The sequence below is a fragment of the Leuciscus leuciscus genome (assembly GCF_965113295.1).
Source record: "Leuciscus leuciscus genome assembly, chromosome: 14".
Classification (NCBI taxonomy): Eukaryota; Metazoa; Chordata; class Actinopteri; order Cypriniformes; family Leuciscidae; genus Leuciscus; species Leuciscus leuciscus.
Genome location: NC_138738.1, coordinates 38,214,379 through 38,232,471, shown reverse-complemented (window position 1 = coordinate 38,232,471; position 18,093 = coordinate 38,214,379). Strand labels below are relative to the sequence as shown.

The window sequence follows — 18,093 nt, the reverse complement described above, 5'->3', positions numbered from 1 at the left end:
CCCTGAGAAAAGCGCTATTATAATCTTTTTTCCAAGTTCATTGTAGTCTTTACGACTCTTGTGCTTTATATGAGAGCTTTGTGTGAGATGAGAAACCTCCACAGACTAGCCATCTTTAGTCTCCTTTCCATACGTCGATGTGATTATTCAGACTGAGGCAGGTGTAAGGCAGCATGAAGTCATGCCAGAACTGTAATTAGATCTCTGCGGACCTGCTATAGACTCTCCCCTTCACCTCATTATTGCTGAAAAAATAAAAATAAAAACCCACATGTACGCATCTACCAATAGCATATTCTATTAACCAGCATTATAACTCTCCAGTTTAAAGTATCCTGAGGCATAACTTCATATAAACCTGTTTATATTACACTTTTATGAATTAATATGCCAAGAGGAGCCCCTGTAGAGGTGGAGGTTTCTGGATGGATGACAGTCAAAAGTTCATTAAGTGTTGCATTGTTCAGCTGCTCAGTTGTGTTGGATACACACATCCACAGTCTAGTTAGAGGGCCAGATTTACTAAACAGGGGAAAGTAGCGTGAGAGCCAGGGCCGGCGCTAGCCATTTGGGTGCCCTAAGCACAAATGCTTGGTGGTGCCCCCCCTCTGGCTCGCGCACAGCCTTCACTCAGACGCGCGTTTCAATCCGTTGTGGAGAGACTCCCCAGCTAACAAAAAAAGGTCCCCAGAACGTCCCCTAAATGGCCTGTGCGAACGTCCCCCCGAACGTCCCCATGTGGAGTCCGCTTGATGTCCCGCGGACGTTCGCAAAGACGTCCTCCGAACGTTCAAGAGGACGTTCACGGGACCAACAGCGGTCATTCGGGACATTTAGGGGACTTTTGCTTAATTCGTTTTATTTTACTTTTATTTTACTTTTTACCAGAAAACGGCCAAAGAAGACACGTGAGAAATTGTAAGGAACAAAGTACATTTATTTGAACTGAACAATTGTAGCCTAAAGGTGTGTGTGTGTGTGTGTGTGTGTGTGTGTGTGTGTGTGTACGCGCTCGCGCACGCTGTGTCTGTGTGTGTGTGTGTGTGTGTGTGTGTGTGTGTGTGTGTGTGTGTGTGTGTGTGTGTGTGTGTGTGTGTCTGTGTCTGTTGCGCTCGCGCACGCTGTGTCTGTGTGTGTGTGTGTGTGTGTGTGTGTGTGTGTGTGTGTGTCTGTTGGGGAGGGGTCTGCATGGTCTGGATCTGGTTGTCAGCTGTGGCCGGGGTTACTCCGATGGAAATTCTTCCTGTTGGCTTCTAACCTGAAATAACGAAATGAGCACAGTAATTAGTATCTGTTTATGTTATCGTTGTGCATTTATGTGAAAATGCAAACATCATGCAGCTTGATCTCTACATATGAGCTCATAATGTAACTCATAAGCTAAGCTTGCATGGCGACTTTGTCACACACGCAACTCAGACATAGGCTACATGATATAGGCCTATACATTAGACCTAATTAAATATACTCTATTCTTGTTTTACTTATGACATCATAAGTAGGCTAATATAAGTTAGGCTATCTAATGATATTTATAGATTTTTTTATTATGATATTTGATATTATTGGTATAAAGACTTTGTTACAGAACAGCTGTTCTTTCAGAAAGTCTTTATCTCAATAATATCAAAGGGCGTTGATTTCATACATGTCCACTGTAGAGGAGATCAAGACTTAAATCATGTTTATCAGCCATTTTGGGAGACCCAACAAGTGAATATGGAAATAAATTAGGCTATGCACCAATATTCCTATGAAATGTTAGATATTATTATTATTAAAATGTTGCTGATTACACTTCTTTTTTCAAAGAAAAAAACCCCATCAGCGCGTTATTCAATCACACGTCAGATACAGAGGACAGGGTGTGTTTGTGTGTGCGTGTTCAACTGAGCTTCATTGGTCTGTTACTGCTCGTCAATGTCAGAAATATTTGAGATGACCAATCAAATCAAAGTAGGAGGGCTTTTATATTCACAGACGCTGAGCGCGAATTTTAGCAGGGAGACTCCAAAATCGACACGTGTTTACGGTCAAGTGCGAGATGAGATGTAAGTAGCCTACCTAAACTAAACATTTCATATTTGACAACTGTTTTATATTATAAATGTTAAACGTTATAACATTTTGAACTGAAAATGGGCCTTTGTAACGTGATTCATGTAATGCAGCCTAATAATTAGTTTACTGTCATTGTGAGGGGACAAGGAACATGAAGCCGTTTTCATCATGTTAGGCAAAAGATTAAAAATTTATGTTTACATATTGAGAATTAATATAGTAAAATTTGTAGCCTTCAGTAAATTAAAAAAGTTCAGCTCTATGCAAAGACTGAGAGAAAGATAAGGACTTATGGATAGCATAAGAGGTGATAAGGTATTGACAAATAATCTACTGCTCGCTGACATGGTTTTAAAGCTATTTCTTATCCTTCAAATGTCTTGAAATGCATTTTATATGAAAAAACGTAATAGTTGTTTTTTATTGACAAAATATTATAGTTTGTTTTGCAGCCTGTATATTTTTTATTAGATCAGATAACATTTTAATCTGTCATATGGTCATGTTTCAATGTACCTATCTAACCTATTATAACTGCTAGAATTAAATGCTATGCACTTGCCTGAGTTGCTGTTTTTGCACGATCTGGGGCATGTTTCAGGGTCACAGCAATCATTTCCTCCACACTCTGGGTTTTTTGGTGTGGATATGCCTTACTGCAGGCACCTTGATTACATACAGAGATCACAGTTATTAAAACTTGCACTCAGATAGATGTTGAAAGTTCTATTAAAACGCTTCAAACATTACATTTTGTTTTCAAAATGAGTGCTATGAGTCTGAACGCTAAGTACTGAGAACTAACAAATTTTACAATTATACATTTACGATGAACAAACTTATTTACATTCCAAATATTGTGATTTTGGGGATTGGCACATTATTAGTCATTAGTGGCAAGTTTTGAAACTTACGTATGATCACATCATTAATTAGGAGCTGCTGAAATTTAAGCTTTCCCTTTCTCCCTTTGTAGCTGTAATGTTTCCATAAAGAGTTATCTCCAATTTTTTTTAACATTCTCCTTATTCCATCTCCCAAGGTGCCTCCACTCTGAAGACACAGATAACGAATCTACAAACAACAAAAAACAGCAATTGATCACAAGAGTGGATTGTTTAGTATTTCAGGTTAGTAATGTTACTTGTGTTGTGGCACTACCATCTTCTTTCGAAGGTCAGCATCCTTTAGCTTCTCACACAGCTCTTCTAATTCCTCCACAGTCTTACAGGGTTCCTCTAGCACCTCTGTGAGATCAGAGACAGAGGTGTTTGGCTGCCTCATATTCTGCATTCTGACCGCTGATGTGATGTTTTCCTGAATTGCGTCCAGTTTCAGTACGATTCTCCTCTCCAAATTCTCAAATAACTTGTATATTTCTGTTCAGAATTTGTTTTGAAATTAATGACATAACTAACTACAGCAATTCAAAAAATTTACATATACGTCTGTTTGGGAGACAATTAATAAAACTGACTGTAAGATAATTATGATGAAATTAAATAGTTACCATCTCGAAGAGATTGTGGATCATTCACACTTCCTAACAAGTTACAAAAACATTATTCAGATTAATATCTGTATCCATGTGTCTAGTTATAAAAAAAACAACAACAAATATATTCACAGACGCTGAGTGCGAATTTTAGCAGGGAGACTCCAAAATCGACACGTGTTCATGGTCAAGTGCGAGATGAGATGTAAGTACAGTACCTAAACTAAACATTTCATATTTGACAACTGTTTTATATTATAAATGTTAAACGTTATAACATTTTGAACTGAAAATGGGCCTTTGTAACGTGATTCATGTAATGCAGCCTAATAATTAGTTTACTGTCATTGTGAGGGGACAAGGAACATGAAGCCGTTTTCATCATGTTAGGCAAAAGATTAAAAATTAATGTTTACATATTGAGAATTAATATAGTAAAATTTGTAGCCTTCAGTTAATATTTCTGTTCAGAATTTGTTTTGAAATTAATGACATAACTAACTACAGCAATACAAAAAATTAACATATACGTCTGTTTGGGAGACAATTAATAAAACTGACTGTAAGATAATTATGATGAAATTAATTAAATAGTTACCATCTCGAAGAGATTGTGGATCATTCACACTTCCTAACAAGTTACAAAAACATTATTCAGATTAATATCTGTATCCATGTGTCTAGTTATAAAAAAAAACCCAAAAAAAACAACAACAAATATATTCACAGACGCTGAGCGCGAATTTTAGCAGGGAGACTCCAAAGTCGACACAAAAAAAAAACATTTTAATGTACCTTGATTCTGAAAGTTGGCAGAAATGGACTGATGTGGCAGCAGTTGTGATGAAGGAGATGGAACTTTAAACACATAAAATAAATCATTAGATTAAGAAAAAATGTCTGTAAGACCCATTTTTAGTCCAACAGTTGCACTCTTGTACATGCTTGATCTGTAGTTTTTTTCTTTTTCTTTTTATAAGCCATAAAAATGTTATTAGCATATGTGTAAATCATGTGACTATACATTTGAAAACAAGTATACAGTATTATACCACAAATACTGGAATATTCCTTTAATTCAATGGAAGTACAACTATATGACTGAAAACATTTAAATTCACTTACAGCGAGGTGCTTCAGGCAACATGGATCTTTTTGTATGTTTTGTTATAGGTTGTACCTCATCTAACATAAGGAAAAAAAACGTAAGTAGAAAAGTAATAATAGAATAAACATATCAAAGTAAATCCGATTGATTTTACCTTCATCAGGCTCCTCAGCTAAAAAACAACAACAACAGCATTAACAGTCTTTGAAAGTTTTTTTTTTTTAACATTTCTAAATGTGTAGGCCTTCTTAAATTGAGTCATTTTTGCACAACATAGAAAGGGACTTCTCTGTACTCTTTAGATTATCATCTAACATTATTATAATCAAATATTCAACAGTTAATTTTTTTAACACACTACTTACACTCGGGTCTAATTGGTGTCGATCTTGACCGTTTTTTGGTTTTCTTTGCTCTCAAGCAGGACATCTCATCTTCAGAATTAAAAACAATAGGGTAAGAAATTTTTTTTAATATAAATTAGAAACAGATGCAAAATGTCTCTGTTCTAAATCCTTTATCATCCCCGCTGTTTAACAATTTATCAATATTTAACAATGGATACAATGACAGTAACATACTGATTTCACCTTGTGATGATTCACTGTCCTCCTGAACTGTAAAACAAAATGATAATTTAAAGAAAATATTTATAGACGACATGCATTTGACTTTCCTTGATCATTTCAACTTCATTTGTTTAATGCTGTATGTATACTTACAGTGTTGTGTCTGTTGTGCTCTTCTGGGCTGGATTTCTTCTTCTGCAAGAAACAAAGTTAAAACTGAAATTGTCTTTTAATGTGACTAACCTTAGTTTATTTACAGTATTAGCACAGATCTAATACCTCTGAATCGTCTTGGTGGGATGATCTTTCGTACACTGTTTTCATCAGAGTCCTCAACATGAGAGGTTTCCAGTGCTTTTTGGACCCGGTATCTTGCCAGGTTGTAACTGTCTGTTCTCAAAATAGCACAACTTTTGCTTAATATACATTATATAAACAATTTATATTTTATGAATGGTTGCCAGTATTTATTGAGCTTGAAGATAGCCTTGTTTTTTTTCCTTTACCTGTGTCAGAAAATACTCTGACTGCATATTTTGTCCAGAGGTGTTCGTCTCGAATGGCACATTTTTTGACCTTGGTCCCAACATTTGAATTGGGCCAATAGCAAAACAGTACCTTTCAGACAGAAACAAGTATGTTTACTTAATGTTTTCTGTATATAGTTGACTTGTTTTAATGTTTATCATTTATGTATTATAAAAATATATATATATCATCTAAATCTTACCCCATCGATCCACTCTAGCCATGAGGATGGTGCCACCTCAACCTCATTTTGCTCAATGAAATTGAGTACTACGTAGCGGAGATAAATCTGTAAGTAAAATTCAGATAACTCTGTTAGTTCAGCTTGCAATACACAAATTTAATGTACACAATTACCTATTAATAGACAATTATTGGCTACTTTCTCTAACCTCATGCTTAAATTATGTTTTTCTGATGTTGTTTTTTTGTTGTACTGGAAACATCTAGGTTTTCAAAAGTTAATGGCGCTGGATAAAGACAGGAGGCAGGAACTCATGGGGCAAATCTTCTAAAGGCAGAGACTCAGGGTGCAAAGCTTCAGGACCCAGACACTCAGGGATGAAGCCAAAGGCGTTAGACACTCAGAGGGGAAAGCTTTAGGAGGCGGAGACTCAGGGATGAAAGATGTAGAGACTCAGGGGACGAAAGGAATACTTCAAGTATGTATTCTTACTCAAATTGTCATTCTCTCATCATTGTCAAGAAAGCTCTAGAAAGTATGAAGAATGGACACCACAATTTTGGTCCCATAGTTTTCGTCCACAATGAATGCCCTCCTCTGAAGTGACTGTCTTTCTAAGCAGAGCATTTGAGAATGCCTAGTGTTAACGGTGTATGTTCCGTAGAGACGTGAATCACACGGTGTCATCAGATATGGCTGTAGATTTGTGTAGACTCTGCATAACACTGTGTTGTCTTCTTCTTCTGCCACCACCTCGCAACATTGTTCAGGGCTTAACACAAACACATTGTTTGGGCTCTTGAATGACATCAAGTTTGTCTTGTTTTCCATCTTGGACTTTGATCTTTCCTCCAGGCGATTTGCAACTTGTGCCAAAATGTTTTTCCCAGAGCGCACCATTTTCTTCACCTGATGAAGATAGCTCTCAAATTTAAATGCACTGCAGTTGTCAAGGCTGCCAAAGGTTTGGGCATCTTCTGCAAGGTGCAGCAAGGAATGGACATTGTAGACCAAAAATGTCTCTCCATACAGCTCCCGTCCTCTCTCCACAAAATATGTCAGCAGCTGGTTTGCATAAGGTACTTGTGACTTTGTAAGGTCTGGGCTCACTAAAATGCAAAGAGCTGTGCTGAAACACAAGAAGTGTTCATACAGCTGATCGTTGAGAACTCCCTTTAGAACGATCTTCCCAGTGTACAAAGCAAACTGTCTGAACTCTGTTGCTTTCCAGCGTTCAATTTCCTCCAAACCCCTTGGCTTCCTGGCAAAACAATCAGGAATGGACTTCTTTAGTGTCACCAGCCTCTCGCTTACACTGGTCACATCTCCTGATGACATCCGGAAATCTGTTCTACCTCTTGTCCACAAAAGCAGCAACTTTTTCATTACCCCAAGACAGCTCTGGTGCATATAATCTATGGGGAAGGATTTTATCATGTCAATCGGGAGGACAGAGAAGGGTGAGATCTGCTCTTCTTGATGGTGTTCAGGTTGCCAGCACTCCCTGAATGATTCATCTGTCCTCATGGTCAGGTTATTTGTTTCTTGATATGTAATCCTACCATGCCAGGATCCCCTCTGGTTGCATCTATCGCACCCATAGTATCCAGAAAACTGCTTTACACACTTGACCATAGCTTTTGCTGGGGCATCGCAGGTAATACATCTTACTTGGATGTTTAAGCATCTGCCTCCCCAGGTTAGACCATCCTGGATTAGTTTTCCCAATTCCTGAACAATGTCATCAACAAAGTTGAGTGTTTTGGGTTTGGATGCAGCAATGGATATGCAGAGGGGGAAAATGCATTCGGGTGACAGGTTTATGGAACAGAGAACTGGCCAGAGGGATAGGTTCGTGCTTTTGAATAATGGTAGCCCATCAACGTTCATCGAAAGGTCAAGTGACTGCAGATGCTCTGTCACAGATGCAGGATATCTGCTCAGATGTTTTGACAGCTGATCTGCCACATTAAACTTAACACTCTCGACACCATCTTTGTTAGAAAGTTCGTAGTGGTTTTCGTTTCCAAAGAGTGTCCTTGCAGTTTGGGGGAGTTCTTCATGTCCATGTTTTTTAAGTATGCTCAAGAGAGCATCCACAGCGTTATGTTTAATTTGAAACACACATGCCCATTCTGAAAGTTGTTCTCTGAGCAGCATGGGTGTACTGTCTTGTTCACTCTCAGAACTTGACAGGGTTGGATCTGAAACCACACAATTTTCCTCCTCAAAGAGCTGGTTGTGACTAAAACTGTCAGTTTCAGGAATGCTGGCCATCTCATCTGAACTGACAGTTGGTTTGTTGGCTGCCTTCTTTTGTGCCCTTGACACTCTAGTCCAAATTCTTTTGTACTGCCTCCTACGCTCTTTGGATGTCATCAAGCTACTGTACTGGTGTCTCTGCCAATGATCCAATAAATGATGTTTTTCAGTAAACTTGTAGATTTAATCTATTTATTCCCCCCTCAAACTACCAGTATCAATCATATAACTTGTTTTGCTTCTGAACTTACCTTTTTGGATGACATATTTGCAAGAAGTATACTGGCTGAGAAAATAAAAATAAGCATAAATTAATATATATAAGCAACTTTTTTGTGACAAAGCATATTTAAACTAAAGTCGTAGCATGTTTTTTTTTAATTAAACAATTTGTAAATTGTCCCTATTTAGATTTTTTTGCTTAAATTTATAATTTAAATATAAATTGAATTAATTTAAATGTTAATATAATGAATAAAGGTTCAAAGATGATTCCATAAAGATATGTATCAGGCTGAATGGTCTGCACAATCTACACTCAGCTGTGACCTTAGTAATATGTTCAAGAAGTGAACCACATCTTTCTACAAACAAAGGTGAATTAGGCTATTATTGTGATTTGGCCAAAAAACTACTTGCACTGGGACGCCTATTGTTTTTATAGTCCGCTTTACTTGTCAGTGTGTTTGCACAGTATTCAGCCCTAGAGCTCATTTTAATTAAACTCCAGTACAATAGGAGGCGGTATAGTGTGCTGTGATAGACAGTAACGTTATGTGTCTGCCAGTAAACCCCCTATGGTAAACAGGAACTATACACGGCCATATACACGGTCGCACACACACACGGCTGGCTATCTGGAAGACTGCGGCTACAGAAACACCTTTAAAAGGTAAGACGTTTCATAATTTAAACGTTAATTATGTGTTTAATTATAACTACATCAAATGTTAGCTTTCTTTTATTCAAGAAGCAATTATATAGATCATAGATCTTGCGTCGCGAGCTCTGGATTGCATGATCTCGCGCAAGAAATGTAGCTGCTAATCGTCTCGCGCACTTAACCCGCAGCGTATAACGTTAGCTGTGGACGAAAGGGTAATATATTAATAAATTTAACGTACTTACCACAAATGTAACGTTAACTGTTTTCACGGGGACAGTGGTGTAATGGACCTGAATTAAAAAACTAAAATTACGAAAACAATATAGGCCTTACTATATGAACACGACGCGTAACGTTAGGCCTAACAAAACAAAGAAGTAAATAAAGCTACAAACGGCGTATAAACTAGCTAATCTTATATGTTCGTAGTGGTTTTCGTTTCCAAAGAGTGTCCTTGCAGTTTGGGGGAGTTCTTCATGTCCATGTCTTTTATTCAAGAAGCAATTATATAGATCATAGATCTTACGTCGCGAGCTCTGGATTGCATGATCTCGCGCAAGAAATGTAGCTGCTAATCGTCTCGCGCACTTAACCCGCAGCGTATAACGTTAGCTGTGGACGAAAGGGTAATATATTAATAAATTTAACGTACTTACCACAAATGTAACGTTAACTGTTTTCACGGGGACAGTGGTGTAATGGACCTGAATTAAAAAACTAAAATTACGAAAACAATATAGGCCTTACTATATGAACACGACGCGTAACGTTAGGCCTAACAAAACAAAGAAGTAAATAAAGCTACAAACGGCGTATAAACTAGCTAATCTTATATACACAAACACGTAAACAGCTTATATATACACACAACTTAACTGTACACTAAATCTAAGGGTAAAAAACTATAACCTATTGAAAATCAACCTTATCAAACTGTACACAACTAATATAAATACAATATATGGTAACTAATTAATCCTATAATGTAAATCAAACGAAGCAACTAACTTGTCTAACAATTAACTACAAAATTCGCGCAATTTATATGAAACAAATATGAAATCAACTCGAGCTCGTCTATTTCCACCACCGTCTTCAACCAACAAACATTAATTCCGTTATGACAGTTATTTAGTATCACTGAGTGACGAGGAACATTTTAAATGTCTTAATGCCGCTCTTACTGGACATATGATGTAATAGGCAACTTGTTTGGAACTTGGTGAAGGCCATATGTAGTGCACTAATAAGCCCCTCAGTTTAATTGTGTGTGTACCATGAAATATCATTATACCAGTATAACTTTACAACCCTAACCGGGTCAGGGGATTATGACATGCAGATAAGTTATAGCTTGTGAAGGATGTCTAGATTGAAAGAAAAGGATGAGAGACATTAGAGGGGATCCAGTGTCCAGCTGAAGCAAGATGGATGCTGCCTCACCACCAGAAGATGTTCTGGGATTCATGTATAACATCTAGGATGATGATGATGACCCTGCAGCTAATGTTGAGGCTGTTGCTCTGTGTATACATGCATAGTTCATGGGGAAATTGTTTAGAGCGCATTCACACAACCTAACAATTGATGCTCATTACTGTGTCCTCTGTTTCTGTGTTCAAGTGCCTGATGAGTTTACTTCGTGGCTTGAAGGATGAAGCTGTAGGTAAGCAAATTAATATGCCACACCACTACTTAATACCGTATCACTATTATCATTTTTTTGTGCATTTGAAGTATTATCAATCAATAAAGTTAAATATATCATATATTTTTAGTGACAAGTACACATTTCCATTGACAACACTTAGTGTCAGATACCTTACAGCAGGGGTGTCAACAGGGCCGGCCCGCGGCATAGGCGGTATAGGCAAATGCTAGGGGCGCCACTCATCCATAGGGGCGCCAGAATGAGTGAACGAGTGAATTTTTTTTTTTTTTTTACATTATTATTTTTTTATATATAATACTATTTTAAAACCATTAATTCGAAATACTACCAAAAAAAAAAAAAAAAAAGTCCGGCTCACCAATCGTCCCCCGCCCATCGAGTGCTTGAAGTGCGTCAGAAACAGAGCGCGCGCGCGATCAGTTGTTGGTAATTTGTTGTGTAGCGTGCGCGACTCCGCATCCAATGTAGACAGCACTGCTTTTGTTAACACACAGCTCGTAGAAACGGGCCTGGCAGCTCGTGCCAGTTCTAGACGCGGTGAAAGTTTCCTGATTGTGACGGAAGGCCGAATTTACATGACACATTATAAATGAGCATAGTCTGCGATAGATACAGTGCCAAAAAGAAGAGAAGAGGATAAAAGGGGATAAAGACAGAGGTAAAGTGATGTAGTGAATGAACAATTTATGGCATAGGAGTAAGATACTATAATTTCATGGCAGTTATTTTTACCTTAAACTTAATGTTAGCAGTTGTTCTGAGTTCTCCAGAGTCCCCAGACTGTGTGGTTTTGTAACAATCATGTCAGTTTTAAGACGCATTTTTTATGATCACTTTTTTATTAATGTTTTACTCTACAGTTGTGCAGTTGTGGGGATACAGTACAGGCCAAAAGTTTGGAAACATTCCTATTTTTAATGTTTTTGAAAAAAAGTTTCTTCTGCTCATCAAGCCTGCATTTATTTGATCAAAAATACAGAAAAAATTATAAATATTGTGATATATTATTACAATTTAAAAGAATTGGTTTTCAATTTATTATACTTTAAATTATCATTTATTTCTGTGATGCAAAGCTGAATTTTCAGCATCATTACTCCAGTCTTCAGTGTCACATGTGACATCCAGTCTATCGCATGATCCTTTAGAAATCATTTTAATATTCTGATTTATTATGAGTGTTGGAAACAGTTCTGCTGCCTAATATATTTGATGAATAAAATGTTAAAAAGAACTGCATTTATTTAAAATAAAATAAAAATATTTTCTAATTATATAAATCATCTTTACGATCACTTTTTATCAATTTAACACATCTTTGCTGAATAAAAGTATTGATTTTGTAGTGTATATTGTTGTTACAAAAGATTTCTATTTTTAAAACATTTAAAAACATTTTTTTTTACTATTTATTTATCAAAGTATCCTAAAAAAGTATCACAGGTTATGAAAAAATATTAAGCAGCAGAACTGTTTCCAACTTTGATAATGAATCATCATATTAGAAAGATTTCTAAAGGATCATGTGATAGACCGGATGTCACATGTGACACTGAAGACTGGAGTAATGATGCTGAAAATTCAGCTTTGCATCACAGAAATAAATGATAATTTAAAGTATAATAAATTGAAAACCAATTATTTTAAATTGTAATAATATATCACAATATCAAATTTTTTTCTGTATTTTTTATCAAATAAATGCAGGCTTGATGAGCAGAAGAAATTTCTTTCAAAAACATTAAAAATAGTAATGTGTCCAAACTTTTGGAAAGTTCACATTAAATCTTTATTGTAAATCGTGCTATAAAAGATAATGGGGACTTGACTTGAATGCTATGTAATGCTCTTGGTATTTGTGTTTAGGCTGTAATGTGTGTGTGTGTGTGTATATATATATATATATATATGTATATATATATATATATATATATATATGCTAAATCATGAACACAATGACGGGGTGAAATGGGCTGTGATGCATGGGGCGCCAGGTAAAATCTTGCCTAGGGCAGCAAATTGGTCAGGGCCGGCCCTGGGTGTCAAACTCAGTTCCTGGAGGGCCACAACCCTGCAGAGTTTAGCTCCAACCCTGATTAAACACACCTGATCAGCTAATAAAGGTCTTCAGGATTACTAGAAACTTCCAGGCAGGTGTTTTTGGAGCTGGTTGGAGCTAAACTCTGCAGGACAGTGGACGAAGTCCAAAGTAGTCGATTGTCGAGTTCACGCGCATAGGTTTAGTTACCTATGATCACGCGCGTGACCTCGACAATCGATTACTATGGCCTTCGACCGAAAACAGGATGTAAACAAAGGTATGAGCGCTGGCTGAATTAACGTCACTTTTATTGATATCTCTCACATCTACTGCAGTCAGATTCACCCGTGTTCACTCGGAAGGAATCACTCACATTGGCTGGGCACTTGTAATGACACTTAAAGGATGTTAAGAGGCTAAAAAGCAGGTTTAGTACTTGCCCCATTGAAGTCAACAGAGTGCAAATTTTAAAAATAGAATAACTCTGTGTAGGCAACACCGATTTTTGTCGTTGTTCTCTGTATTGACAGCACTCCAAATGTACAAAAAAATAAGCTTAATGTTAAAATTGACCGGAGTTCTCCTTTAAAAACCTTTTGTTTTACTTATTCTTTTCTTTGTTTACTTATTCTGGTACATTTGTACCAGTCGCACTGTAACATTTTAAGTGATACCAAACATGAAAATACTCTGTGATAAATAATCATTCACATTAAACTATACATTTTCTTGGGTGAAATCAGGTGATCATCAGAGCATGAGAGAGGGGGTGAAGGGAGAGGGAAAGAGATGTAGATGAAGTTGATTCGGAGGTGAGACTTTCGTCTTGATGGTGCACGAGTGCCAGTTCAAATGGTAAACACCAAAGAGGACCTCCCAGGGTCACCCTCGAAACAGACTGTCCGGAATTGTGTAATTTATCAATTCTTACACAGTGGTAGTGAGCGAGTAGCCATGCCTATTTTACCTGTGGTTACCGTGGTCTCACTGTCAGATTATTTTAATTTATGCCAATGATAATTATAAATGAAATTAATTTTTACCAATTGCTATAAATTTGTATAATTCATATATTTGTTCCAATAAAAAAAGTTTTACAAGTTTTTCCCTACAGCCCTCACGACGATCTCTCGATCTCGTCACACCTCCTTTTATGCTTCTACTCCTCCGTGTGGTTTGAATGCGTGTAATAGTAAAGTAAAATGTGAATGGGTCTCATTCATGAAACATTCGTAAATATACAAGTAAATATGTGAGTGATTTGCACGTAAAGAGACATTCCCGAAAATTCTTCTCCTGATTCACAAATACTTCGTAAACGTCAGATGTGATAGTGAAATGTGTGTGTGGGTTAATGAATTCCAATCAGTCGTAAATGGGACGCGCGTGCACGCTCATTCTCAATTACCATAAATCCCGCCCATTAAAACCGACTGACAACTATATATGGGCATCATATTATGACACCAAACGAAGGATTTCAACATGTCTTCTCAAAAGCAAATGAAGGAGAAATTTCTCAGATGCAGAAATTGAAGTTTTATTATCAGAAGTTCATTCAAAACGCCACATTTTATTTTCAAGCGTACATAGTGGCGTATCAGGTCCTAAAAAAAAATAATTTTTTAGGTAATACCTAAATGCTTTAGGTAAAAATGCTTGGCAGAATATTACAGATGCAGTTAATGGAGTTTCATCGAACAGTCCCAGAAGTGAAAAGAAAATGGTTCGACATGAAGCTTGACTGCAACCTTTGTGACTTGAAAAAGAATGAACAGCTTGAATATAAAAAAAATTAAAGAAAAATACTTGTGGACTTGTGTTCCGTTTGCAGATGCTATTACTGGCTCTCGTAATAAAAGTTAAAAGAAAAACCGTATGTAATTACTATATATAATCTTTTTTCAAAATGCTGTGTAAATATGTACCCGATTACGGTGAATTAAAAGGCAGCCTTATTAATGAGCAAAACGTTCGGATGTTAAACGCACTATTTCCGCGTGGCTGGGAGCAGGTGTAGATTTCTTTCGTACCAACTAACATTTGGAAAATACGAACATTTTAATGAATCCTAAAATTTACACCAGAACCACTTTACACATGATTTACACAAATTCGTTCTGCTCCTGTTTCATGAATGAGACCCAATGTGTGTAATTTGAGAGGAAAAACTCCACTCTAAATAACAAATTAAACCTCTGTGTCCCAGTGGAGTTTTGCTGGCATCTAATGGAGAATTTGTGGTACTGCGCCCAATACAAAATCTTACTGAAAGCTCATTTTTTGTAGCCTGGTTAAAGGGCCCCTATTATGGCATTTAAAATTTTCCTAATATTGCTTTGGGAGTCCACAACAATAGTTTTACATGCATGCAATGACAAAAAAAACACTTTTGTTGTCTTATAAAAGTCATTTATTTTTACCTGATTTGCTCAGCGACTCCAGAATGATTCGTTCAACGATTCATTTTTCCAAAATCCCTGCTTTGCGTGATGCTAATCTGCGGTGATTGGATTTAGCATTAAGATTTGTATCAGTAGAATAATGAATGGAGACTGTAGAACACAAAAGCTGAATCCCAGACATTTGGGTGATCTCGAAATCCCTGTCAGACTCATCACGGAGACCCACTAGTAGCTAGCCGCCTTGAGTTTAACTGCGCTCTCTTACCGGTAGGCGTGGCCTCCTCGGACAGTGAAGCAAGTGCATTCTGGGAGTTGTATTTTTAGCTTGTGGATGAAAAACAACATTATTTTCAGGCTTTTCTCAGTGTAGAAGACTATAAATTCAAAAAATTCACATTTCTACTACATAAATTACCCATTTTAAATACACATTCATCTTTTCCAGAGGTGAAGTATCCCTTTAACACCAGACCCTTCTCAGTTATATCTAGGGCTGAATGATTTTGGAAAATAATAATTTTTACCAATATTGCAGTATTATTTTTTACCAATATTGCGATTTAATATGCAATTATTTTTTAAGCTCTTTATCATTTCTATTATTCAACAAAGACTAGCAATAAGTAAGGTATAATTGACGACAGGCCGTTGAATTATTAGAAAAATAATGCACACCCAAGGTTGCAATGCGGTCACGACGCGAAGCATTATTTTTCTAATAATTCAACGGCCTGTCGTCAATTATTCCGCTTATACTACAGTTACCACACCTTGAGATTATGTATTTCAAGACGTTTGTAAAGTTTTTGTCATTAAAACGCTCTTGTAGGACTAATTTCTTACGCATCTAATCCCATGCTCCGTTGCTGATTAGTAACGGAGGTTTGAGCCACTGATAGCAGACTAATGCTGGGGACACACGACTAGATGACACATTCTCTGACTGTTTTCATCGACTGCAGCAGATTTTAAACACCGACTTTGAACACTGACTGAAAACGCGTTTGGGCATGATCAGTCATAAGTATCAAATTACATTCATTATAATATGCAGTTATTAATGCAGTTATTAGAGAGAGATGCTGTAATAATGAGACCGAAAAGCATGTGCGTCAATATTATTTATTAATTCAATTCGATTTAATTAATTTGTTCATTCTTTTTTTTCCTATTATTGACAGATGACAGTAGACTATAGCCGAATAAATGAAACACAAAGCCCTTTTAACAAGTAGGCCTATCAATAAATATTCATTTGTTATATTATCTGCAATAAAAATCAGTGCTGCAGGACTATCCATTTATTTAGCCTATATTCAGTTTAATTTTATATTGATTATAGATAGGACTATATACTTATACTATATACTTATTTAACTTATTAATTAAACTGCATGTTTCCATTGATTGTTGAGCTAGACATTGAAAATTGCAGATCAAGCGCATGGGGCTAAATGTTTTTTCTTGTTATGAATTGTATCCTATTTTCCGCTATTACAGTTGACTATGCGAAGTGATATGGAACTGTAATGCGGTCAAGACCTGCCTGGAACTACTTTAGCCGTGCGTTTCCCTGAAAATAATTGCACACCTTAGAACGTTCGTCAACCAATCAGATTCAAGCATTCAACGGCCCTGTAGTATAAATCATTGTAAAATATGGATGGCAATTTTTAGGCACCTCATGAGCTGATCAACTTTGTTTTCTTATTAATTAATTATTAATTTAAAAAAAAGTTAAAATATTTATTTAATTACATATGTAATTATAAGTAGGCTACTTTAAAAAAATAATTACACATTAAAACACTAAATTAATACAATTACATGTTAAGAATTTTAAATAACAAAGAGGAAAAAAACATTACAAGCAACAAACCTTTTGCAGCCTGACCAACAGTTTGTCAGTTTAAATTTAAATTACCCCAAGATTACATGAGAATGTATGTCTTACCTGCATTTTTTTCTTTTCTTTCAGCAATTGGACTCGTTTCCATCCTTTTTGGGGGCCTCCTGCATTTTAAGTCATTGCTTTCATCTGATTCAGCGGCTGTCAATCTGCATTTCTGTTTGCATTACTCTGCTTACATTTTGAACCCTTAGCAATAATAAAAGTGTTTTCCATTTTGGTTATAGTTGTACAGTCAAGTTTGTTTTATCTTGATTTAATGTGCTTGTGTGGAGATTTGCTGTGTGACAATTATTTTTCACAGCACTTCATATATAGGAGGAGGATGCAAAGATATATATATGCATGAATGCAGAGGCATGAAAAAGAACCATTAATAAGCATTGTCATACATTTATTCAAACGTTTAATCTGTTACAAAAATCACTGCACAATGGTGGATTCTTTTAACTATTGCATGAATATGTGAACTGTGATTTACATTATGAAGCACACATTAAATAGACAGTTTTTAAAAATAATAATGGTGGGGAAAATGATTTAATGTAAACAATTACATGGCTTTGGATATTTTTATTCATTTTTAAAACAGTACAATTTTTATAGTGCAAATATAAACTGGTTTAGTTGGCTCTTTGTAATATAATATTTAAAAGGCCATTTTTAACAGCATATTGAGTAGCCCAATATTAAGAAAATCAATATTTTTTTCCCATCTTACGTAAGATAGCCTACTTAAGAACGTGGTTTCTGCATAAAATCCATTATCAAAATTGCTTTAAAGGGATTTTTAAGGAACGTCCCGCACCGAACGTTACAAAGCGGACCAAATGCGGACGTAAGTGGATGTCCTCGGAATGTCCCGCACCGAACGTTACAAAGCGGACCAAATGCGGACGTAAGTGGATGTCCTCGGAATGTCCCGCACCGAACGTTACAAAGCGGACCAAATGCGGACGTAAGTGGATGTCCT

At 36.4% G+C, this 18,093-nt stretch overlaps 1 protein-coding gene and 1 long non-coding RNA gene across 2 annotated transcripts; one reads left to right on the top strand and one right to left on the bottom strand.

Moving 5' to 3' along the window:
• Positions 1 to 944: 944 nt before the first annotated feature.
• Positions 945 to 5,842, bottom strand: LOC309474245 (uncharacterized protein). Its single transcript, XM_082136625.1, has 14 exons — positions 5,740 to 5,842; positions 5,513 to 5,623; positions 5,387 to 5,428; positions 5,255 to 5,281; positions 5,030 to 5,098; positions 4,819 to 4,836; positions 4,682 to 4,741; positions 4,352 to 4,414; positions 4,155 to 4,187; positions 3,572 to 3,604; positions 3,223 to 3,440; positions 2,976 to 3,135; positions 2,624 to 2,727; positions 945 to 1,258 (listed from the first exon to the last, which is right to left on the bottom strand). The coding sequence occupies exons 5-14, from the start codon at positions 5,091 to 5,093 to the stop codon at positions 1,223 to 1,225; spliced, it is 789 nt and encodes a 262-aa protein (XP_081992751.1). The 5' UTR covers positions 5,094 to 5,098; positions 5,255 to 5,281; positions 5,387 to 5,428; positions 5,513 to 5,623; positions 5,740 to 5,842; the 3' UTR covers positions 945 to 1,222.
• A 587-nt stretch (positions 5,843 to 6,429) lies between these two features.
• Positions 6,430 to 17,340, top strand: LOC309474246. Its single transcript, XR_014197265.1, has 3 exons — positions 6,430 to 9,099; positions 10,717 to 10,759; positions 17,190 to 17,340. It is a non-coding gene; the product is annotated as an uncharacterized lncRNA (long non-coding RNA).
• Positions 17,341 to 18,093: the final 753 nt, after the last annotated feature.

What these genes read in the sequence shown, in the direction of transcription:
- LOC309474245 (XM_082136625.1), bottom strand. Translation starts at nt 5,093, where the DNA reads ATGTCCTGCTTGAGAGCAAAGAAAACCAAAAAACGGTCAAGATCGACA. An exon ending in TCCACAATCTCTTCGAGATG is followed by an intron (nt 3,441 to 3,571) that starts GTAACTATTTAA and finishes AATTCTGAACAG; the next exon opens with AAATATACAAGTTATTTGAG. An exon ending in GTGCAAAAACAGCAACTCAG is followed by an intron (nt 1,259 to 2,623) that starts GCAAGTGCATAG and finishes TCGTTATTTCAG; the next exon opens with GTTAGAAGCCAACAGGAAGA.